Source organism: Centropristis striata, chromosome 7 (genome assembly GCF_030273125.1).
Source record: "Centropristis striata isolate RG_2023a ecotype Rhode Island chromosome 7, C.striata_1.0, whole genome shotgun sequence".
NCBI lineage: Eukaryota > Metazoa > Chordata > Actinopteri > Perciformes > Serranidae > Centropristis > Centropristis striata.
The window spans coordinates 35,397,448-35,422,424 of NC_081523.1; the positions used below are offsets into that span (position 1 = coordinate 35,397,448).

Sequence of the window (24,977 nt, forward strand, 5' to 3'; positions counted from 1 at the left end):
GAGCCCTGCTTTGTCCCCATCTCTAAAAGCTGCCTTCTTCTCATTGAGGGTTGCCTTTAAATCACTAGTAATCCAAGGTTTGTTATTGTGGAAACAGCGTACAGTCCTTGTAGGTATGACTGTGTCTCTACAGAAGTTGATGTAATCAGTAAAGCAGTCAACCTGTCTGTCAATGTCCATATTGTTCTCCTCTGTTTCCAGCAACACATTCCAGTCTGTACATTCAAAGCAGTCCTTTAGAGCTTCAGTAGCCTCTGGTGTCCATTTCCTGACTGTGAGTTTAGTTGTAGGCTGCCTCCACACACTGGGATTGTAACAAGTCTCCAGAATAACTAAGTTGTGATCTGACCTACCAAGTGGTGGTAAGGCAGTAGCTCTATAAGCTTGTTTGACATTAGCATACAGCAGATCAAGGGTTTTATTTTCTCTGGTGGCACAATTAACAAACTTTGTAAATCTAGTCAGGTGGGAGGAGAGGGGAACATGATTGAAGTCTCCTGACATTATCAAAGCAGCAGCCAGACATCGTTACCCTGAAACTCTTCTGTTTCTCTGCTGCCTGATTGTTTCCATAGGTTATTAGTAGCAGTTTCTCTCTGAGTTTCTGCTGACTTAAGGTGACATTTATATACATAGAATCTTAATGTTCAACCACTTTAACTTTGGCCATTTAAGCTGTTTTGGGTCCTTTACCATCACAACAGCGAAACAGGAAATGTCTCAATTTTGCTCAGGGTCAGCTGACTCATGTAAAATAATCCATCATTTGATAATAAACCATGAGAATAATCAGGAAAAACATCTGGACGATTCATATTATTTGACAACTGTACCGCTCGCAGCGCTCCAATCACAAGCTATCGAAATAACGAAATTCGTCATCATTGTTGGTCAGTGACGGTTCTACACAGGGGCCAATGGGGGACACTGCCCCTATGAAGAAGCTCTTGGCCCCTGTTGTGGCCCCTGTGTCAAATTAATGAAATAATAATACATTTCATAAATAAAATGATGACGAAGAACAATTCTTACCTATTTTTGTGTGTGTGTGTGTGTGTGTATCCATATAAAGTCTATGAGAACCAATATATCTTCCAAGCCACTTGGTGTCAAAATCTACATTTTCTGGGTCAAGGAATCATTTAAAGCTATTGAGAATATCACTAGATGATTATTTGATGAAATAGATATGTTGATTTGCCATGTATTTATGTAATTTCCAACTCATTAATATAGGTCATATACGGTGCATATATTCAGAAAAATTGATAACATTTATACATTTAATTGAACTTTATTAGCTTCACTTGTATTATTTATTACATTTACAACCACAAAGATCTGTGCAGTTCCAGTGAGCCTTCCTGCATGAGCACCTTGCACCACAGACACTACAGTTTCCCTTCCGTAATAATAATTATTATTGTTGTTATTATTATTATAATTCTTATTTCTCCTTTCTTATATGGCTTTGCCTAGTGTTGGTGCTTCCTGTCCATCTTAAAAATGACAGCTATTATTTTTAAGTTATTAAGGACATCTAATACTACAAAAAACAGCTGAGAAACCTTTTGTTCGAATTTTTTTAGGGTTGGGTGTTTTTTTTCTTCATATATGCACGCGCCTAATAATTATTTTCTTGCAAACATGTAGAAGAGGGAAAGTGCTGCGTACACATATAAAGAGACACCTTCAGCTTTAGTTAAAAGGACCTTAAACTTATCTTTGAAGTCATAAGTTTAATATAGATTTTTTTCATTTTGGGGGAGCAATTAAGTTGTTGGCGCTCCATGACGTTCTTACAAACATAAACACCGAGATATCTAACACATTTTAATAGGTATGTTAGATATAGGTTTCTCCGAGCCTCTCCTCCGGCCCTGAACGCCCCGTGACGTGTGACAGCAGGTGTCGGGTTACGGCGGGGGCGGGGCCTGAGGCCGGACATGGCTGCCTCCTCCTCGGATCAACAGGTCTGAAGGTAACGCGGCGGAACTTTCTGTCCGCTTCTTGTTTTCCTCCGGTACCGGACCGGCTAGTAGCTGCCGGTGGGAAACCCCGCCGGTGGGAAAACCCCGCTGTCAGCTCCGGTAGGTCGCGCGCTGAACGCACTCTCTGACAGTCAGCTGTTAGCATGTTAGCTTAGCATGCTGCTGAGGGGAGCTAATGCTAACTGTTAGCTGCAGGTGTGACGTCACGTTAACTTATCACAACAGCTGTGGCGTCAGAGCGATGACGTCACTCCATGCTGCAGTAACAGAGTAATAGATTACTTCAGTTAAAGTGTTTAAATGTTCGCATAGACTTCTACACAGACAGTTAAAGTATTTAAATATTCTCATAGACTTCTATACAGAGAGTTAAAGTTGTCATCCTGCAGAATAACTTTATTATAACTGTGTATCAGTGTTGCAGCTCATTTAATAGACTTTATATAACCAATAATAATAGTTTATAGTGTGTTATTGATGCTATTTAGTTTTAATAATCTGAATAGTTACTTAATATTAAATATGAATGTAGTGAAGTAAAGTACCACACAAGAACTTTAACCCTCTGAACCCCAACCAGCTTCTCTTCACATGTCACTCTGTGCAAATCTATATAATCTATATAATATACAGTCACTGAAAAAAAGATTTGACCCTTTTTTTCTCCTTGCTTTCTTGTTCATTTTAATGGCTGGTACAACTAAAGATACATTTGTTTAGACAAATGTAATGATGACAACAAAAATAGCTGATAAGAGTTTAATTTTAACTTATGAGTTAAGCTCTTGATAATGATTGTGGTTATTTTCAAGAAAACCATGTTAAATGTCTATATGTCAGCTCTTAAATTAAACTCTTATCAGCTATTTTGGTTGTTACCATTAAAGCTGTCCAAATAAATGTACCTTTAGTTATACCAGCCATTAAAATGAACAAGAAACTGAAGAAAACAAGGTGGTCTAATACTTTTTTCCATGACTGTAAATCTATATAATCTTTAAATCCTGCAGCTCTGTGGAATCCGCTCAATCAGAACATTTCAAACATGTCTTTATGCAGGATAACACAGTTTATTTTATTATATTTTTCAAAGAAAACAAACTTTTCCAACTTGGTTCAGAGGGTTAAACTGCTCTAACTGTGAACCAGGTCAAAACAAATCAAATAGCCTTCATTGTCATCATATAGTCAACTATACAACGAAGTTGAAAGTGCCACTGCATAAGGTGCATAGTTAAGACAATCATAACACAAAGCAACATGAGTACAACATTTGAATATGAACACTGAGCTAAAACAAGGACAGGAACAACAAGGACGTGTGATGTAATAAATAAATATAAAAATAAATAAATGACCACTGAAAATGCTACAGAATTATAAACGAGGTAGATATTGATTTATCCTGTGTGGGTGGTGCTCACGGGCGATCTTCCTCGCTCTGAAAAGACATCGCTTGGTGTTACTCAGCTGTGTGTGTGTGTGTGTGTGTGTGTGTGTGTGTGTGTGTGTGTGTGTTTGTGTGCGTGTGTGTTTGTGTGCGTGTGCAGGTGTTCATCATGTCCACTCAGCAAGTGAGTATCACAGAGCTCCTGCTCTCATTGGACAGTTCAGAGCTGAAGGAGGCGGAGCAAGTCAGAGCAGCTGTCAATCAACAGCTGAGTACAGGTGAGACTACACCTTTAAGTGATTAAAACCATAACAGTAACCTCTGCAGTGCATCATGGGTAACGTAGTGTTTGTCCTGCAGACAGGGGGGGCGCTGTGCTGTCCTCTCTGGTGGACCATTACCTGGATTCATCCTCCGCTCAGGTGCTGCAGCTGCTGTCATCCATCAGAGAGCCACACCACAAGGTCAGCTTATTGATCCGTTATTGGTCAGTTATTGATCAGTTATTGGTCAGCTTATTGATCCGTTATTGGTCAGTTATTGATCAGTTATTGGTCAGTTATTGATCAGTTATTGATCAGTTATTGGTCATTTATTGATGAGTTATTGGTCAGTTATTGATGAGTTATTGGTCAGTTATTAATCTGTTATTGATCATTTATTGATCAGTTATTAATCAGTTATTGGTCAGGTGTTGGTCAGTTATTGGTCCGTTATTGATGAGTTATTGGTCAGTTATTGATGAGTTATTGATGAGTTATTGGTCAGTTATTGATGAGTTATTGATGAGTTATTGGTCAGTTATTGATGAGTTATTGGTCAGTTATTAATCTGTTATTGATCATTTATTGATCAGTTATTAATCAGTTATTGGTCAGGTGTTGGTCAGTTATTGATCAGTTACTGGTCAGTTATTGATCAGATATTGGTCAGTTATTGATCAGTTAATGGACAGTTATTGATCAGTTATTGGTCAGATATTGGTCAGTTATTGATCAGTTAATGGACAGTTATTGGTCAGTTATTGATCAGATATTGGTCAGTTATTGGTGATATAATGTATTAACCCCCTCAGCCCCTGCTGGAGAAGCTGAACGAGGCTCTGGGCAGACCAGGATGCAGACTGGCGGCTCTGACGCTGCTGGGTCACCTGATCAGGAAACAGCCTCCGTGGGTTCATCACATCAGCCGCTCGCCGCTGCTGCCGTCGCTGCTGCGCTGCCTCAAGGTCTCAGTAATACTATTACTACTACTACTACTACTACTACTAGTACTACTATTACTACTACTACTACTACTACTACTACTACTACTACTACAGTACCAATACACAGAACCACACAGCAGCGTTACACTCTTTATTCCAGCTTCCTTTGCTGCTTGTTTCCATCATTTCTGTCACTACTAATAAAAACTCTGTTGTGGAAATATTAATAATCATTATGAATTAAACTGATTCTGGTCTGAACCAAGTCATAAACACGGTCTGAGGGTAACTGGAGACTGAGAGGGCTCCCCCGAGCAGTTTTTTTGTCCTCTTGAAGTGAACTCTTCAATTATTATTCAATATTTCCACGTAAAATTATACAAATTTACATCATTTAGGACCATTATTGTTAAAATAGTAGAGCAGATAATAAATAAACATACAAAAACTTGTTTGTACTTTTACTACAGTACGGGGATGCTGTAGTTCTGGTTCAGTTGAGTTCTAGTTCTGTTGAGTTCTGGTTCAGTTGAGTTCTGGTCCTGACAGCAGTCGATCTGATTGGCTCCTCAGACTGAGACTGACGTGGTGGTCCTGATCACTGGAGTCCTGGTCCTCATCACCCTGTTACCCATGATCCCTCAGGCCGGGAAGCAGCACATCTACGACTTCTTCGACGTGTTCGGGCGCCTCGCGTCCTGGAGCTACAAGAACCCAGGTAACACACACACACACACACACACATTTATTTTAATTATAAGAAATATGAAGTCTTGTTCCAGTCAAAAAGTGCAGAAAATGTTTGTAGATTTCCATTTCATCAGCTTCTGCGGGATGACTGCTGGTTCAGCTCTAACACAGTCAGTGTGCAGCTAAATAAAGTGATTTATCAGTGATTTAATGTGAATAAACGGATCTAAATGATGCTGAAATAACTACAACATGATGCTGAATTGATGCTTTGTCAGGTCTGTCTGCAAGAACACAAGAACACTGCTGTTAAAACGATGGTTTTCCTGAATGGAGTCTGGTTCAACAGAGTGATGCTGTAGGAGATCAACATTATGTCTGTCCATTAACCTGCAGCTCTGAGGTCATGTGATCCAGCTACAGGTCCAGCCTGATCCAGCCGGTTCTTGTCCCTGCAGGTCACGTCCCGGTGGTCCATCTGGTCCACCTGCATGCAGGTGTGTACTCTCTGTTCCACCGTCTGTACGGGATGTTCCCCTGCAACTTCATCTCCTACCTGAGGCTGCACTACAGCATGAAGGAGAACCTGGACACCTTCCAGGAGGTCGTCAAGGTCAGTGCAGACCAGTACAGACTAGTAAAGACCAGTGAAGACCTGTAAATGCCATTATAGACCAGTAAAGACCAAAAAAAGACCATTACAGATCAGAACAGACACCAGTACAGACCAGTAAATGCCAGTAGAGACCAGTATGGACCAGTACAGACCAGTAAATACCAGTAAATGCCAATAAAAACCAGTACAGACCAGAAAATACCAGCCAGTACAGACCAGTAAATACCAATACAGACCAGTCAAGGCCAGTACAGATCAGTACAGACCAGTAAATGCCAATACTGCAGGCAGTCCGTGGCCTAGAGGTTAGGAATCGGGCTTGTAACTGGAGAGTGGCCGGTTTGAATCCCGGTACTGACAGGTCTGGGACTGAAGTGCAAGGCACCTAACCCCCCTGCACAGCTCCCCGGGTGCAGTAATGTGTACTGCTCCTTGCATGGTGTGTTCACTTGTGTGTTGAGGTTGAATTTCCCCATTGTGGGATTAATAAAGTAATCTTCTTTCTCTACAGACCAGTAAATGCCAGTATAGACCAGTAAATGCCAGTAAAGACCAGCACAGACTAGTACAGACCAGTAAATACCAGTACAGACCAGTAAATGCCAGTACAGACCAGTAAATGCCAGTAAAGACCAGTACAGACCAGTAAATGCCAGTAAAGACCAGTACAGACCAGTAAATACCAGTACAGACCAGTAAATACCAGTACAGACCAGTAAATGCCAGTACAGACCAGTAAATGCCAGTACAGACCAGTAAATGCCAGAAAAGACCAGTATTGTACCTGCTTCCTTTAAACACATCCAGGATCAAAACAAACCTAGTAACATGATACTTCCTGTTTACGTCGTCTTCATGATCACAGCTGGAAAACTTTAAAACTGAAGAATAATCAGAGATACGATCTACGAACATTTATGTTTATTTTTCTATAAAAACTTTAGTATCAGACAACATGTTTGTCAGTAACAGCTGCACACACACAGACACACGTACGTACATATACACACACACACACACACACACACACACACAAACAAACACAAACACACACAGACACAGACACACATACAGAAATAGCTGCAGTAAATAGCAGCTGCTGAGTTTCTCAGATAACGTGAAACACATACCAGTCAGGAGCCACACACACACGCACACACTATACACACACACCACACACACACAACTAACAAATATTATATGATGATATTTCATATTCATCTTGTGTTAAAGATGTTGGAGAACTTGACATCAACAGTGTGTTTGAGTTATTTACTATATTACCCATGAGCCTCTGCTGCTGATTCATACTGCCCAATGTTTATATTTATCTTCAGCCTAATGTGAAGCTCTGTGATTGGCTGTTTGTTATTGAAATGCACCCTGGGAGTCGTAGTTAAAGTCACTACCTTTGATATAAAGCCAAACATCTAATCTGTCTGTCTGTCTCTCTGCCTGTCTCTTTGTCTGTCTGTCTCTCTTTGTCTCTCTGTCTGTCCGTCTGTCCGTCTGTCTGTCTGTCTGTCTCTCTGCCTGCCTGTCTGTCTGTCTCTTAGCCAATGTTGGAACATGTCAGGGTTCACCCGGAGCTGGTCACAGGGACTCAGGACTATGAACTGGACCCATCCAGGTGAGTTCACAGGTACCACAGAGACACCTGAACCTGCTGCTGGACCCACGAAGAAGCTGATTAAAATGTCTCATAGAACACAATGAGAAACTGAGTGCAACGAGGTGATGAACAGCTGACTCTGAGACGGCTCTCTAAACTTTGACATAGAAACAAGATTTAAAGGGACTTTATTGGTCCAGATGTTCTTTTTGATGCTTTTCAGTAAATGTCAGTCTTTGGACGAGCCAGGTCTTCAAAATAATAGCCCACAATGTGGTGTGTGTTACCAGGAATCAAATTTTTTAGGAATGAGTAGTTTATGTCACTCATTAGTAGAATATAAGCCTGAGAGGTAGCTGTATCCTAACAGGAAACCCTGCTCAAGGCTGGTTTCAAAATAAAAGCCCCACAAAGTAACTACGTCTTTACAGGACCCAGAACTCAGGAAGTTCTGGGACACTGTCAAAAAGTATATACCTGTACAAACCAATAAAGACCTGTAAAGACCAGTAAAGACCAGGACAGACCTGTACAGACCAGTAAAGACCAGAACAGACCTGTACAGACTAGTAAAGGCCAGTACAGACCTGTACAGACCAGAGCCCCACAAAGTGACTATATCTTAACAGGAAGTTAAGGATGTGGCTGCATTGTAAAACTCTGGGACACTGTCAAAATGTCTGCTGAAATTAAACAACAGGGAAAACATGGATTTTCAAAATAAAATACAGAGAAATATCTTCCTGTGTGTCTCAGGTGGAGGTGTTTCGAGGTCCATGACATCATCATCGAGTGCTCCCGAGTGTCTCTGGATCCTCTCGAGTCATCCTGTGAGGAGGACATGTACTCCTCGCCCCTCCCTCACCTGAACACTTCCTGTCTGTCAGACAGCAGCTCAGGTGACGTACCTGGTGACATCATCACCGTTTCAAATTTAAACATTTAAACAATTGAATAATTAGTCATTAATGAATGTGTTAATTAACAGGAAGTTCAGTGTTTCCTCAGCTGCTGTCGGCCATGCCCACCAACCCTCACATACAGGTAACTCCTTTCCTCCTCTCCTTTCCTTCTCTCCTTCATCCATCCTCTCTAATAGCCTTCCTTCCTTCTTTCCTCACCTGTTGTTTGTGTCCTCAGGCTGATGATGTCACATGGAGCCCCTCCTCCCGGTGCGGTTTGTCGACGCCCCCTCCTGAACCTGCTGCTACAGGCTCCGCCCACCCACTGAGCAGGACCGCCTCAATCTCAGGTGAGACACTGTGAGACATTGTGAGACAGGTGAGACACTGAGAGACAGGTGAAACACTGTGAGACACTGTGAGACAGGTGATAGTTTGTTAAAAGCTGTGAGACAGGTGAGAAACTGAGAGACAGGTGAAACACTGTGAGACACTGTGAGACAGGTGATAGTTTGTTAAAAGCTGTGAGACAGGTGAGAAACTGAGACAGGTGAGACAGGTGATAGTTTGTTAAAAGCTGTGAGACAGGTGATAAACTGAGACAGGTGAGACAGGTGATAGTTTGTTAAAGCTGTGAGACGTATGATGTCCCTCTCTGTTGTGTCTGTAGGTGTGAGATGTCCCTCCTCAGCGTCTGTCTCCGTGTCGCCACTGGCTGAAGAGAATGCAGACGTTGTGACTGCTGACATCAGCGACCAGGTGAGTTCAGACTGCAGGTTCACCTGAAGCTCCGCTCTCCTCACTGGGAGGCTTTTATCGTGAAGGAATTTCTTTCTTCCTTTCAGGTGAAGCTACTCACAGAGACGGAGACCATTCTGCCAATCACAGAGAAGGAGAGGAGGGGCCACAGTGATGTCATCAGTCACAGCAGCGAAGGTGATCCGCTGATTTATCACCTGTGCAGCTTTATGTTATATGTCAATTTGATACCTTTTTAGTGTACTTTCGACCAAAACTCTGGGAGGAGTAGTCGACCGAAAAAACCATGGAAGAATAATATGAAGAAGCCCCGTGGATAGTATTTAGTGGCTCTTACAAGCACACTCAATAATTAAAATCACTTTCTGTTTCTCTGCAGACGTCAGCTCCCAGCAGCCTCCCGCCCCCCCCTCCTCCTCTCAGCCCCTCTTCCCCCCCTGCTCCTCCTCCTCCTCTCAGCCCCTCCTCCTCACCTCCACCCCCGGCCGGGACGAGCCCCCGTCAGGTTCCCTCCTCCCATCTCCTGCCTCCTTTTCCCTCTGCTTCACCCCCCCTCACCCCTCTAGCTCCGCCCACAGGTCAGAGGAGGGAGGCCCCGCCCTCTTTGAGCCTGCCTCCTCCTGTCAGAGCCCCGCCCCTCTGTACGAGCCGCTGTTTGAGCTCGCTCTGCCCCGCGCCGCCATGCTGCTCGTCAGGAGGATGACCCAGGTAACCTCAGCCACACTAGAGTAAAGATTAAATACAGTTAAAATCTCTGTTAGTTTCAGCTCTAAACAAAGTGGCAGTGGCTGAATCTTTGGTGATGCTGCTGCTGTCCTGCAGGAGGTGCTGGAGAGATCAGCGGCGGGGATGGAGAAGGGTGGAGGAGAGGAGGAGGAACAGGAGGAGGAGCAGACCTCTGTCTCTCCTCTGGAGGTTTTGGATCAGCTGATCGTCCACGGACATGACGCCCACCAGAACCTCGCGCGGAGGTGAGACAGTGATAGTATTATCTGGATCATCATGTTTGTTTGTTGGACGATATATCATGTTTGTTTACACAACAGTGTCAACATTTCTGGTCAACATGCAGAGGATCCAAAATGGAGCCCTGAGGAGCTCCGACTGTCTAAAACACAGAGACTGATGTTAAAACCTGTGTGTGTGTGTGTGTGTGTCAGGTTGTCAGCTGTGAGTAAGTCGGTGGATCGGAGTCATTTTGGAGGTAAACAGCAGAGCATGAAAACCAAAGGTACCAGAAACTAACAGACTCACCTCATTAACATAATGTAACATATTAATATATTCTACCTCATTAAAACCACCTAATTAACATAATCCACAGCATTAAAATATTACACATCATTCACATAATCCAACTCATTAACATAATCCACATCATTAACATAATCCATCAAAGTAAAATAATCCACATCATTCACATAATCCACGTCATTCACATAATCCACCTCATTCACATAATCCACATCATTCACATAATCCACCTCATTAACATAATCCACCTCATTAAAATAATCCACATCATTCACATAATACATCTCATTAACATAATCCATACTATTATCATAATACATCACATTAACTTAATCCATCTCATTCACATAATTCATCTCATTAACATAATCCATATTATTATCATAATCTATATCATTAACATAATACACCTCATGAACATAACCCATATTACTAACATAACATCATTAACATAATCCACATAATTAACATAATACACCTTATTAACATAATCCATCGCATTAACTTAATCCATGTCATTCACATAATCCACCTCATTAACTTAATTCATACCATTAACATAATCCACATCATTCACATAATCCACATCATTCACATAATCAACCTCATTCAAGTCAAATCAGGTTAATTTTTATTTATTAAACCCAAAATCACAAATCACAGATTTGCCTCAAAGGGCTTTACATTCACATAATCCATCTCATTAACATAATCCATGACCATGTCATTAAGAAGACAGAAGACTCAGTATTCAGCAGCTGATATCTTACTCTGTTTATCGGCCCTGGTCGGATGTTTGTAATTTCGCTTGTTTGAATGCATAATAAACCTGGGAGGTATAGCAGTACCGAACCTAATCAGGTACCCTGAAGCCTGTTTAATGTGAACCATTTCATCAGCATGTTGATGAGGTCATCCTGAACCACAACTAACCACTTTAACCAGGTTAACCAGTTTAACCAGTTTAACCAGACTAATGTGATGCTTAATGTCTGATTTAAATAGCATTGAGTTAGTAACTGAAATAAGATATGAGTTCATTTCAGATGTCCTGCAGGGCCATTCATTGAGTGTAAACACAAATGTAACATTGTTTGTGTGTGTGTCTGTGTGTCAGGCCCCGCCCAGGGGGAGGAGCTTCAGTCTCTGAGGAGTCAGCTGTTGTTGGTCCACAGTCAGCTGCAGTACGAACGCTTCAAACGGCAGCAGCACGCCGTCAGGAACCGCCGCCTGTTGAGGAGAGTCATCAATGCCACGGCGCTGGAGGAGCAGAGCACCGCCATGGTAACACTCAAACACGGAAACACACACAAACTCACACATGGATACATACACACACACACACACAGGCAAACACAAACACACAAACATACACGGAAACACACACATGTAATCACACACACACACACACACACACACACACGGAAACACACACACACACACACACACACACAGAAACCCACACATGTAAAACACACACACACACACACACACACAGAAACCCACACATGTAAAACACACACACACACACACATACACACACACACATGGAAACTAGCGCTGGGCGATATGGACCAAAAGTCATATTCCGATATATTTAGGCTGACAATTGATAAATGATATTTTTCCTTATATTTTTATCACAAAGTGAGAGCAAATGTGTGAAGTGAAGTCAAATATGACATGTCACACGTAGTTTTATTGAAACCATTTATTTTAAGTGAACATAAATACTGTATAACAACAGGAGAACCTTTATTTATTTATTTATTTTTTAATTAAAGCTCCATAAAGTGCACATTTAAATAAAAACTATCTTAAATAAAAATAGCCTATGAAGTAAAATAGGCCAATCTTTTTTGGAAATAAATATATTCATATGAGAAAATATTAACGAACATTACAAAAGAACTAAATATGACAAACCCTAGTAAGGGCAGCATTTATATATATATATATATATATATATATATATAAAAAATATAACGAAATATATAAATATATACGAAAGAAAGAAATTGAACTATACCAATATATGCGATATGGTCTAATTCCATATCACATTTAAAAATATATCGATATATTTTATAAATCAATATACACACACACACACATAAAAACACACACACAAACACATACACACAAAAACAAACACAGTCACACACACATACACGGAAACACACACACATGGAAACACACAAAAACACACACACACACGGAAACACATATACACACACAAAAACAAACACACAAATACAAACACACACACACACACACACACACACAGAAACATACAAAAACACACACACACACTGAAACACACACACACAGAAACACACATGTAATCACACACAAGGAAACCCCCACACAGAAACCCACATATGTAATTACACGCACACAGACACACATGAAATTGACATTCACTGTGTGAATGAAAAACTCCTGTTTTTTATTTTAAAGTTAGATTTTTTCATCCTTTCTTTCCTTATTTTGTTTCTCTTTCTTTATTTTGTTGTGTGTGTGTGTGTGTGCGCATGCAGAAGGGTCAGCTGAGCGTGCAGGAAGCAGAGATTCGCTGTCTGAAGTCGAGTCTGCAGGAGGAGCAGAGACGATACACACAGCTGCAGCAGGACACACACACACACACACACCAGCTTCACACACACATCCAGCAGCTGCTGCTGCAACAGCAGGACGAGCAGAGAGATGCACAGAGGCTGCAGGTAACACACACACTTTATATACAGTAACACACACACCATCAGGAAAAAGAGTCACTGATCCTGTGCTGTGATTGGCTGTTTAATAAAGCAGCTGTGCTGTGATTGGCTGTTGCAGAGCGAGCTCCAGGAGTGTCAGAGCAGGTTGAGGGATGTGGAGGCGGAGCTTCAGAGAGCCAATAACAAGGCTTACAATGCAGAACACCAGCTGACCCAGCTGTCACTCAAGGTGAGGAGGGCTCTGATTGGCTCATTATCTATCACTCAATATTCATTTTTATTAAGTCATGACTTTAACCATGAGGGATAAATAAATGAACATATACATGAAAAACAGATGAGAAAGAAAGACATGATAGTAAAAGAATCAGAGACTTGTTGGTCGTAAATCTAACTTCAGCACGCTGTTATTACACTGTCATTACTGTTGTTATTACACTGTTATTACTGCTGTTCTACCTGTGTTATTACCTCTCAGCTGTGCAGCAGTGAGCAGCTGCAGCAGCAGATCTTCCTGTTGAACCAGCAGCTCGTCCTTCTGAGAGACACCAACAGAGCTCTGAGAGAACAGCTGGAGGCAGGAGAGACACACACACACACTGTGAGCGCACACACACACACACACACACACACACACACACACTGTGAGCACACACACACACACCCATCCATCCATTTTCTTCCGCTTATTGGGGGCCGGGTCGCGGGGACAGTAGGATAAGCAGGGCATTCCAGATGTCCCTCTTCCCAGCCACAATGTCCAGCTCCTCCTGGGGGACCCCGAGGCGTTCCCAGGCTAGGAAAGAGATATAATCCCTCCACCTTGTTCAAACTGAATCCCTTCCTCCCCCCGGCTGCCCCTTGAGATCCTGTCCATGAAGACCACGAACAGAATCGGAGACAAGGGACAGCCCTGTTGAAGGCCAACAACCACTGGGAACGTGTTTGATGTTGTGCCGAGTATGCGGACACAGCTCTCACTTTGGTTATATAGGGACCGGATAGCTCATAGCAATGAGCCCGGTACCCCATATTCCCACAGTACCCGTACGTTCCCACTTCACCCTCACTACGTGTTTGGGTTTGCCAGGTCTGTCCAGCATCCTCCCCCGCCACCTGATCCAACTAACCACCAGGTGGTGATCAGTTGACAGCTCTGCTCCTCTCTTCACCCGAGTGTCTAATTGCCCAATTGTACAGCCTTAAGAGCTGCATATCACCAATGCTGGGTCTTGTTGGTTTTCTGAGAATCTACTGCACCTACTGGTACCTTGTTTGCCATGTAGCAATAAAAACTAGAACATTTCCTCTGGGGAAATTCTGAAAGGGCCACGGGGCTACTGCCGGTGTGTGTACACTATGATGTGATTCTTCAGAGATTTAAAACTATGCCCTTTAACCTCAAAATGTGTGTGTGTGTGTGTGTGTGTGTGTGTGTGTGTAAGTAATTAAAATCACATAAAGTTACCTGTGAGTGTGTGTGTGTGTGTGTGTGTGTGTGTGTGTGCGCGCACGTGTGTTTGAAGCATGTTTATGCATGTGTGAGGAGTGTGTGTGTGTGTGTGTGTGTGTGTGTGTGTGTGTGTGTGTGTGTGTGTGTGTGTGTGTGTGTGTGTGTGTGTGTGTGTGTGTGTGTGTGTGTATCTGTAACTGTAATCACATCAAAGATCAAAGGCAATCAGATCAAAGCAATCAACAGAATTAACTGACACCTGCCAATGTCCCGGAAGAGTGACAGCAGCCAGAGGTGGACAGATTTTCTGGCCTCGAACAGAAAGCATTATTGGCAAAACCATAATACCTATCATTGATCTGACTTCACCTTGAGCGTCCTGAGTTATTCCTGAACGTCTACATATGTTTTTTTTAAGAAAAATGAAAAAATAGCTTTGTTAGAGCGATCTAAAAAAAACTGTTACATCTCCCTTTTTATCTCAGTTTTTAATATGGGAGCCAATGAGGCTGTTGGTGCATGTTGGTGGCGCATCTATGCGTCCTACGCCCAAACTATAACTCTGACAGCTTTACCAGAGGATTGTGAGGGAGAAGACAAATTTTCCTACGTTTCTATGTATAAATTATTTCTGTAGAGTGGAATTTGCGGCCTGGAGCACAGTTTTCAAATTTATTTTTTGACAATTTTTTCTCTCCCTCTACACTCTTGCGATGATGTCACACACTGTGACACGAACATTCCGTGCAATACACACCCATTATAATCTCAGAATTTCTCCAAAAATGATCATGGTCATTGAACAGGGATTGATAAAAAACTATATGACCTATCGAAACGTGGATTAATACACCAATACACAAGACTTGTGTCTACTGTTTAAAGTTTAAATGGAGTCTCTAGGTGAAATTATGCTGGAGAAGTAGACGTTTAAAAATCTCCAATTATTGTCCTCATTTTTTCTCAGCTGTCCCATTCATTCAATGCAAAATTTTGGGCAGTTTTTCGTATTCTGTAGAGAAAAGTAATAGCACACCGATCCCGATCAAACCGCACGTTTTGATATATAATTTGTCCTGCAACTCTTCAAGTTGTAGGACTAGTAGCGGGACAAAATTGCGTCCGGAAGAGGAAGAAGAAAAAATCCACAGTATAACAGTAGTGCTTCCCCGAGCACTGGTCCCTACAGCTATTGCTGTATGGGACCAGTGCTTGGTGCGATTGCCCTGAGGCTTCTAAATATACTAAAAACCTGGATTAATCTGGTTAGTCACATTGGACTGCTATTATATTGAACACTACTGTCTGTATATATATATATATATATATATATATATATATTTCACACAGACAAACATTCTGCATACAAATGAGTTAAGGGTTAATGTACAGCAGGTGATTATTATACATCATAACGTTCTGTGTGTGTGTGTGTGTGTGTGTGTGTGTGTAGGAGGCATCCATGCTGCAGTGCAGTGTGGGTAAGGAGTTCCAGTGCCTGAAGGACAGTGACGTGCAGCAGAGACAGAAGCTGGAAGCAGCCAATCACAGGATAGCAGAGCTGGAGGGTCAGCTGGCCAAGAGGGACCAGCTGATCCTGGACCAGAAGACCCTGCTGGAAGACACCAAGGCCCAGAGCAGGTCAGAGTCCTCCATTCCCCGAGTCCTCCAGTCAGTGATCATGTAAACAGGTACTGATGTGTTGTTGTTGTTGTTGTTGTTTTTGTTGTGTCAGGGCGGAGCTGGCGGCGTGCGAAAGCCGCTGCGGTGCTCTGCGGCGAGTCACTCAGGCGCTCCAGACGGAGACGCTGCACCTGTACAGCCAGCTGCACCTGGACACACACGCCGACACGCACACACACAGCCGGCCGCAGGACGTCAGGTAAAGAGCATGATGTCACAGGGTGCCTCATACAGAAGTTTGTAAAGTTAGTTTGTTAGTAAAGTTATTTAGTTAGTAACGTTAGTTAGCTAGTAAAGGTTGTACAGTTTGATAGTGAAGTTAGTTGGTAACTGACTCACTCATGTGATGTCATCTCTCTTCTTTAGGCCGAACGGCGGCGGCGTCTTACCGGCTCCTCATGGTAGCTACAAGCCCCGCCCCTTCTGTTCTTCTTCTGTGGGGATCATAAATGGCGGCGTGGAGGCGCTCTCCACCTCCCCGCTGCTCCTCCCCTCCTGCTCCTCCTCCCCCCTCTCCCTCTCCCCCATCGAGTCGCCGCTCGCCGTCGGATCCTTCCTGGAGCAGCGAGCTCGCCAGCTGTTCAGGCCGACCAATCGGAGCCAGGAGGAGGAGGAGCAGGAGGAGGAGCAGGAGATGGAGGAGCAGGAGATGGAGGAAGAGGCGCAGCCAGAGAGCCCTCCTCTGGGCCAGGAGGCAGAGGAGGCCACGCTCCTCGCAGGAAGTCCTCAGACAGAGCCGCCAAACCGAGGCTCCGCCCCCCCCGGACCGCCAGCACCGCCCGCTGACCTCACGTTCGCCGTCCGCCAGAGGAGACACGAGCTGAGCATCATGGACTATGACGAGACGCTGCCAGAGTACTAAGGAGGAGCAGGAGGAGGAGAAGGAGATAGAAGCAGTGTGAGTCAGGTGGAGGTGGGGATAGAATCAGCTGCTCCAGATGTTAGCAGCCTAATGCTAACAGCTGTTAGCAGCCTAATGCTGCTGTTTTATTATGAACCTGGAAATGTAGCAGAATGTATAGCTACATTTATTTTCACCTGATTTCAAGGTAATTTCAAACTTCTTTTTTTTACTGTAACATGTTGTTTTTTTAGCTACAAAAAAACCCCAACAACAATACAGCCTATGTTACAGTAAAAAAAAGAAGAAGTTTGAAATTATCTTGAAATCAGGTGAAAATAAATGTAGCTAACAGCAATTAGCAGCCTAATGCTAAAGGCCCATAAAAACCTTCAGGTGTCTTTAATTCTCCTAAACCAGACCTGTCGCGTCCCTTGTCCTGAAAGTGTTTCTGGTGAATAATAACTCAGTGGGTAGATTGTCTCCAACATAAAACATGAGTTTTGAAGCTTTTCTGTGTCTTAATCAGCTGCTAACCAGACTCAGAGGTGATGGTCGTTCCTCCTCCTGCTGATCGCAGCTTTGCCTCAAAGTCATAAACATGTTCATTTGTGAAGCTTCTGCTGAACCAAAAGTGTCAGAATCACAGGGCGGTTAGTGGAAGAGCTGATCTGAAACACATCAGGACCTTCAGTCGCCCCGATAGATAAAACCATTATTCTACAGACAGACTGAGGCTTGAGCTGACTGCTAACATGCTAAGCTACATGCTTTATCTGAGCAGTTTGTGTCAAACTGATTTCTTTCTACATGTTAAACAATAATCATCAGCTTTAATCTGTTATCGAGCTCTGGTGCTCATTTTGAACATTTGATCTGATTTATGATAATAATCTACAAAACGCAATAAATTCAAGAAAAAACACACAAAGGTGAAACTTTTCCTTTTGATTTAAAACAGCAAAACACTTGTGACATAATATTTAACAACAATTTCTTTATATATTTAATTATATTAACATACAGAAAAATTGAATGAAGCAAAACAAAATAATCGTTCATTTGAAGATTAAGTCATGAATTTAGTTCCTCTAAAACGTTTTAACAACATATAAAGACAAAAACATGACTATTAACTTTATCTGCAGGGAAAGTGATTAAAAAATATTTCAGTGCAGAAATAAATAGACATTTGAATCATGTTCTGCTGTTGAAGCGACTAGAGGTCCAGAGTTACTGTCAGAATCAGATTATTAACGCCAAATATAAGGGAAACTTTTACACTTTATTCAGTTAAACAGCAGCTGATGAACATGAAACACATGAAGCCAAAAATGAAGCATGGAAACACTAAATGACTTTCTCAGGAAGTTCATCATGATAAATAACAGACTTGGGATTATTACAAATATTTTATTTCTCCTCTGGAAGCAGCTGCACGTCGTCATGTTTCTGATATCAAGTGCCAATTTATTCAGTCATCTCCTGACGTTCAGATCCCACATCTCATCTCTCAGACAGATTATTATTATTATTATCATTTCAGATGGTTGTGGTGTGACCATATAAAAGCCTTAATAATCAGCCAGTGAAGGTGTTTGTCCTGTGATCCAGTAATGAGCCTTAATTAACTGGTTATAAATGTTCCTTAACGTTGCTCAGGTTCACAGCTCAGACGTCTGTCAGAGACGCTGAGCAGAAACATGTTCAACTGCTGCTTCCTCACTCATAAACTTCATGATCCTGATGTCAGACTGACCCTCTAAACCTTTAAACCAAAGCTTCCGGCGACAGGATGTGACGTCACAGACAGACCAAAGACGTCCTGTTGTGTTCAGGGACCTACTGTCTGTCAGGAAACTTCTGAGCTCGTTGTGTTTAAAGACGAATGTAAAACTGTGAACATGAGAAATAAAAACTCCTAAAATCTGATGTTTGTGTCCTGATTAATATTTGTATTCCTTTTGTTTCATCCTTTGTTTTTTATTCATACTCTCTTTATTACTTTTTTTTTACTCAATTTCTTATTCATTAATTTTTTTTAGTTTTTTCTTTTTTTCTTTCTCTTTTTATTCATTTTTTAATTAATTCTTGTAACTATTCTATTCATTGTTTTTTTAATTTCCTGTTTTCATTCCTTTTTATTATTTTTCATCAACTCCTTTAACTTTTTTCTCTATTTGTTTTTCTTTCTGTTATTCATTTTTTAAATTTATTTTATTCATTCTTTTAACTTTTTTTCTCTGTTTTTTCTTTTTTATTCATTGTTTTTTAAAACACTTTCAAAACAACCTTTCATTCCTTTTTTATATTTTTACTTTTCCCTTTCTCTTTTTATTCATTTAACCTTTTTCTCCATTTTTTCTTTTTTATTCATTCTTTTTTAACACTTTCTTGTTTTCATTCCTTTTTATGTATTTTTTAATAACTTTTTTCTTTGTTTTTCTTTGTCTTTTTATTGATTCTTTTTTAAAATGTACTCTTGTAATTTTTTTCTTTTTTATTCATTCTTTTTCTTCAATATTTGTTTTCATTCATTTTTATTATTATATTTATTAATTATTTCTTTTTTCAGGAACGTTGAATTCCTCTAACAGTTTCCCTGCAGTCAGATGCTCTTATTTTGACGATTACGAGGACCAGAAGTCTTATTTTGACAACATTTAAAGATTTAATTCTATTCTGGTTACATATTAAAATATGAACCAAAACTAAAACTTTCTTACATAATGTTCTTGTTTTTTGTGACGCAACATTTTATATTTCTTCTTTCTGTTTTAATTTTAAAATAAAGTCCGTTAGAGACTTCCTGCGCGGTTCCCGCCCCTCACGACGCTGATGACGTTTTTCCTTAGCAACAAGTAAACTGTCTTAGCAACCGGCCGTTAGACGTTAAACAGGCTTTTAATTGTGATTATTTTAACAAAAGCAGGTTTAAGCGACGTTTCAGCTCCAGGTGGGTTTATTAATATTTAACGGTTGTTTGTGTTTCCTGCGTTTAAAAAAAACAGAAAAACAAAGTTTCATATTTACATTAATATTGATATTCACTCTGTTAAGGTTAGCTGTTAGCTTTTTGTTTTACTGTCTGTACACAAATAGAAACACTTTAAGTTGTATTTTTCTTTTTCAGTTTCCTCACGTTTCTGCCTCTGTATCAAAGGGTTAAAGGTAATAACGGTACTTTCTGGTAAATAATAATGATGAATGGTATTAATTATTATTTTCATTGTCAATCTGCCGATTATTTTCTCAAATACTTTTATGTCAGAAAATAGTTCAAAGTGAAACATGAACGGCTTTTCTGATAATTCTGACTTGAAACATTACTATTAATCAGCTTGCAGTCTGGAAAAGTAATCAGATTACTGCAGTAGAAGTACTAAGTAATCTGATTACTTTGGTAATACTTTACTTCTATCTAATAATAGAAGTAAAGTAATCAGATTACTGCAGTAGAAGTACTAATATGCACTTTGAAATGACTCCACTACAGTAAAAGTACAAAAGTATCAAAATGTAGTTAAAGTATCAAAAGTAAAAGTACACGTTATGCAGCTTTATATAGTCTAAATACATGATTGTATTATTATTATTGATACATTATTGTAATCAGCATGTTACTGTTGTCATTTTAACTACTTAATATCCTGTTAATGTGCTTTTATAATCATTTCAAATTGATCATGTTTTCATGTTAAATCTGTACCTGAAAGTAACTAAAGCTGCCAGATAAATGTAGTGGAGTAGAAGAATAAAGTTACATAAAGAGGGAATACTCTAAAGTAGTAAAGTAGAAGTACCTGAGTACATTTCTGCAGTTTGTTGTTGTAGTATCTGTGATGTGTTCATGGTACTTCAGGAGAAACCAGCGTCAGAGTGTGATGGATGAGACGGTGAGACCTCTGAGGATTCCTCCAGAGATCTCTGTCTACGCCGACAAACACGACGTCTTCCACCTGCTGCAGGTAGAGACGAGGTGTAGTTCACCTGCTGACACACACACACACACACACACACACACACAGACACTAACACACTGTTGTGTGTGTGTGTTTCAGAGCATGTTGTGCAGCCTGGTGATGGATCAGCCTGAAGATCCCATCAGTCACATGATCAACCTGCTTCAGAGGAGCAGCACAGACAGTGAGTCACCACATCCCAATCAGTCAGTCAGTCAGTCAGTCAGTCAGTCTGTCTGTCTGTCTGTCTGTCTGTCTGTCTGTCTGTCCATCTATCTATCACAGATGACTGACAGGTCAATAAAAACACAAAAAACATAAAAAACACAAGGAAAATAAGAAAAAAATGTTAGAAACAATGGATTAGGATTAAAAAATATATTTTATATTGATATCAAATTATATTGATTTTAATATAAATGATCAAATAATGAGTTTGAGGTCTGAGATTATTTATTCTGTAAGTATCACACGCTGACGGGTGTGTGTGTGTGCAGTGCAGCCACCAGGTGGTGCTGTGACTCCACTTTAACATGCTTTCATTTCAACTGAAATATGTTATTGGATATTATTTTAAATTATTTTATTTCAGCACCTAAACTCATATTATGACCTCTGTTTGGAGCTCATTAAAAATTAACAATCTTCAAATCTTCATTTAAATAATTGTTCACTTATGATATAAAACACCTGAATCTCTACTGTCCTTCACATATACAACATTTTAAATGTAAATGAATATATATTCATCTAATGTGTGTGTGCGTGCTTGTGTGTGTGTGTCAGTCCCCAGGGTCCTGGTGCTGGGCCCTCCAGCTGTGGGGAAACACACCGTGGTGAGTCATTCAAAAACAATAATTCAGATATCCACAGTGAATATCTGTGAATATCAATAATTCTTATTTCAGATATGTACAAAACTGTATATATATATATATATATATATATATATATATATATATATATATTGGATATCGTCATATATGTTGGATATCGTCACCTTCCCATAATAACGGCCTTAGTCATTTTTCCATAAATCCTCTCCTCATGATGCTGCCCAACAGTCTCAGTGTTTTCTGACTTTATTTGAACAGTGTTGATATGAGAAATGCACTTTGACTTACAGAACTTTATGGAAATCACAAAACACTATCATGAGTTCAAATGATAGTTATTAAATGTTAAAAATGATTTACAGATAGCTTTAAAATAGATTCAGATACATTCAGTTTGGAGAGTAAAAATTGAAGATATCTCTGAAAACAGTTTCTACTGGTAATAATTGTACTTTCTGTTTTCTGTTTTTATTCATTTTTTCTTTCTTTTATTCATTCTTTTAACTTTATTCAATTTTTAAAATCCTTTCTTGTTCACATTACTTTTTATTATTTTTTATTTTATACTTTTTTCTTTGTATTTTCTTTCTCTTTTTATTCATTCTTTTTCAATTCATTCTTTTAACTTTTTCTTTTTGTATTCATTTTTTCTTTCTTTTATTCATTCTTTTAACTTTTTTATTTTTTATTCATTTCTTCAAAAACTTTCTTGTTTTCATTCCTTTTTATATATTTTTTATTTTTATTAATTCCTTGTTTTTTCAGGAACATACATTTCTCTAACTGACCTGTGCAGTTTCCCTGCAGTCAGATGCTCTTATTCTAATGATTACCAAGACCGGAAGTCTTATTTTGACAACATTTTAAGATTTAATTCTAATCTAAGTAATTATTGTAATTGTAAATATGTTTAATCAGTGTTTCTCACATATCTGAACAGTCACAGAACTGAACCATGTTTAAAATATGAACCATGTTTAAAGTGATAGAACCAGGTGGTTTACTGTCAAATACAGAGAAACTAAACTAAACTCTGATGATCTCGTGATTTTCTTTGTACACTCTGTTCTTATGTATCAGATGTAACAAGATTCTGTTGTTGTTGTTGTTGTTCAGGCCAAGAGGCTGAGTGCTGAGCTCAGAGCTGTCCATGTGAACACGGAGAGTCTCCTGCTGCACCAATCAGAAAGCAGCATACACACACAGCAGGTACACACACACACACACACACACACACACACACACACACAGTAGATGTGTGTCAGACTGAGGATCTAAAACAGTTCCAGGCTGCAGAATAAAAGTTTTCTTTGGATGAATCTTGGATCATATTTCTCTTCTTCAGTGGCCTAAGAGAAGTACTCAGAATACTTTACTGCAGTAACAGTACTAATACTCCACTGTCTGTCAGCTTAATGTAGTTAAAGTCAGTGTGTTTCAGTGAAATGTGATGTTTTTAATATTCCTGTTGCATTAATATGTTTAATGAATGTGTTAGATCCTGCTGCTGGTTCAATGCTTCACATTCAGATTATCATCACCATAATCAAACTACAATCAGTGTGTGTGTGTGTGTGTCTGTGTGTGTGTGCTTGTGTGTGTGTGTGTGTGTGTGTGTGTGTGTGTGTGTGTGTGTGTGTGTGTGTGTGTGTGTGTGTAGGAGCTTCCTGCTGAGCTGCTGGTCAGTGTAATCCAACAGAGACTGAAGGAGGTGGACTGCTTCAACAAGGTGAGACAGACACCAGAGAAACACCACGTAGTGTTAGAAAGAGGACTGTCACACTACAGCTGCTTCCTGATGCTGTTTTCTGTCCTCATGTTGAACATGCTGTGTGTCTCTTTGTGTTTCTGTGTGTCTCTGTCTCTCTGTGTGTGTCTCTGTGACTCTGTGTGTCTCTGTGTGTCTCTGTGACTCTGTGTGTCTCTGTGTGTCTCTGTGTGTGTCTTTGTGTGACTCTGTGTGTGGCTCTGTGTGGCTCTGTGTGTCTCTGTGTGTCTCTGTGTGTGTCTCTGTCTCTCTGTGACTGTGTGTCTCTGTGTGTCTCTGTGTGACTTTGTGTGTGTCTGTGTGTGTCTATGTGTCTCTCTGTCTTTCTGTCTTTCTGTGTCTATGTGTGTCTCTGAGTGTCTCTGTGTCTCTGTGTGTGTCTCTGTGTGTCTCTGTTTCTCTGTGTTTGTCTGTGTGTGTCTGTGTGTGTCTGTGTGTCTCTGTATCTGTGTGTCTTTGTGTGTCTGATCCTCTGTGTGATGATAATAATTATCTCTCTGGTAGCTGTGTGTCCTACTACGGTTCCCAGCAGGCTTGTAGTCGTCCTGTGTGTCCCCGGGGACGGTCTGATCAAAGGGCCACTCTGCTGTCACATCACGTGTATTATTTTCACTCGGGCTCGTCCTCTCTGCTGCTCCTCATTAGCATCACGGCCTGTTTCCTGTCAGCGCTGATCAGCACGCCGCATGCCGCCTCTGATCACCGCCGCCGCCTGAAAGAGAGACACGCTGCTGTCAACAACGCTCACACCACAACAACAACAACAACACAGCTGCACTGATCAGCAGATTGATCCTCTGCTCTCTGAGGACACAGGGCGGGACTTCCTGTGGTCAGAAATAACCTCGTCATTAACAAGATCTCTGACCAACCACAGAGCAGCTCGTCTGTCACCTAAACGCCCCAATGAGTTTGCGCAAGCAGCCCCGACCAGGCACTGTCCGGCCACAGACAGTATAAATAATATATATATAACTTTATTAACACGTTGCCGTGGATACGCATTGTTCTGCTTCTCCCCTGATGACGGCTCGCCTTGTTAGTGACCTGTCAATCAAAGGAAGCCACGCCCCAAATCTTCTATTTTCTTCTAAATGAGGCCATTATTTACACTATTAACAGATTACAGATTTTCTTGAAGAAGATTTTTTACTAGTGATTGAGACCATAGTGCTACATTTCTGAGGTAATAAATCAAGTGAGAAGTTTTTTACTTTTTCTCATTTTGTATTGAAATGAATGGACCCAAATGCCTCTGCAGCCGTCAGCTCCCCCTGCTGGAGTTTCTGGTAG

At 40.7% G+C, this 24,977-nt stretch overlaps 2 protein-coding genes across 7 annotated transcripts in view; both read left to right on the forward strand.

Annotated features, from left to right (window-relative positions):
- Positions 1-1,918: 1,918 nt before the first annotated feature.
- Positions 1,919-19,050, forward strand: tsc1a (TSC complex subunit 1a). 4 transcript variants are annotated; one of them, XM_059337737.1, is made up of 22 exons: positions 1,919-1,981; positions 3,542-3,659; positions 3,742-3,845; positions 4,457-4,609; positions 5,162-5,306; positions 5,737-5,891; positions 7,451-7,524; positions 8,263-8,405; positions 8,495-8,550; positions 8,647-8,758; positions 9,079-9,167; positions 9,254-9,344; positions 9,547-9,875; positions 9,990-10,138; positions 10,328-10,398; positions 11,539-11,705; positions 12,962-13,144; positions 13,260-13,370; positions 13,620-13,742; positions 16,048-16,235; positions 16,330-16,476; positions 16,644-19,050. In XM_059337737.1, the coding sequence occupies exons 2-22, from the start codon at positions 3,551-3,553 to the stop codon at positions 17,137-17,139; spliced, it is 3,195 nt and encodes a 1,064-aa protein (XP_059193720.1). In that variant the 5' UTR covers positions 1,919-1,981; positions 3,542-3,550; the 3' UTR covers positions 17,140-19,050. The 4 variants fall into 4 exon arrangements, with proteins under 4 accessions (XP_059193720.1, XP_059193718.1, XP_059193722.1 ...); XM_059337735.1 differs by having other exon boundaries at positions 1,935-2,090; XM_059337739.1 differs by having other exon boundaries at positions 1,935-2,090; positions 10,328-10,371.
- A 924-nt stretch (positions 19,051-19,974) lies between these two features.
- The window catches only part of ak8 (adenylate kinase 8), a 13,539-nt gene continuing 8,536 nt past the window's right edge, over positions 19,975-24,977 (forward strand). Inside the window, exons 1-7 of one of the 3 annotated variants that reach the window (XM_059337372.1) lie at positions 19,975-20,074; positions 20,252-20,289; positions 20,981-21,086; positions 21,180-21,264; positions 21,867-21,916; positions 23,033-23,125; positions 23,577-23,645. In XM_059337372.1, the coding sequence (XP_059193355.1) occupies positions 21,003-21,086; positions 21,180-21,264; positions 21,867-21,916; positions 23,033-23,125; positions 23,577-23,645 (381 nt within the window). In that variant the 5' untranslated portion in view covers positions 19,975-20,074; positions 20,252-20,289; positions 20,981-21,002. Of the gene's footprint in view, positions 20,075-20,251; positions 20,290-20,980; positions 21,100-21,179; positions 21,265-21,866; positions 21,917-23,032; positions 23,126-23,576; positions 23,646-24,977 lie in introns of those variants that run through there. The other 2 variants (XM_059337373.1, XM_059337374.1) reach the window with 2 other exon arrangements.

Coding starts and splice junctions, on each gene's coding strand:
- tsc1a (XM_059337737.1), top strand. CDS start 3,551: ATGTCCACTCAGCAAGTGAGTATCACAGAGCTCCTGCTCTCATTGGAC. Junction 5,307..5,736: donor CTGGAGCTACAAGAACCCAG/GTAACACACACA, acceptor TTGTCCCTGCAG/GTCACGTCCCGGTGGTCCAT. Junction 16,477..16,643: donor AGCCGGCCGCAGGACGTCAG/GTAAAGAGCATG, acceptor TCTCTTCTTTAG/GCCGAACGGCGGCGGCGTCT.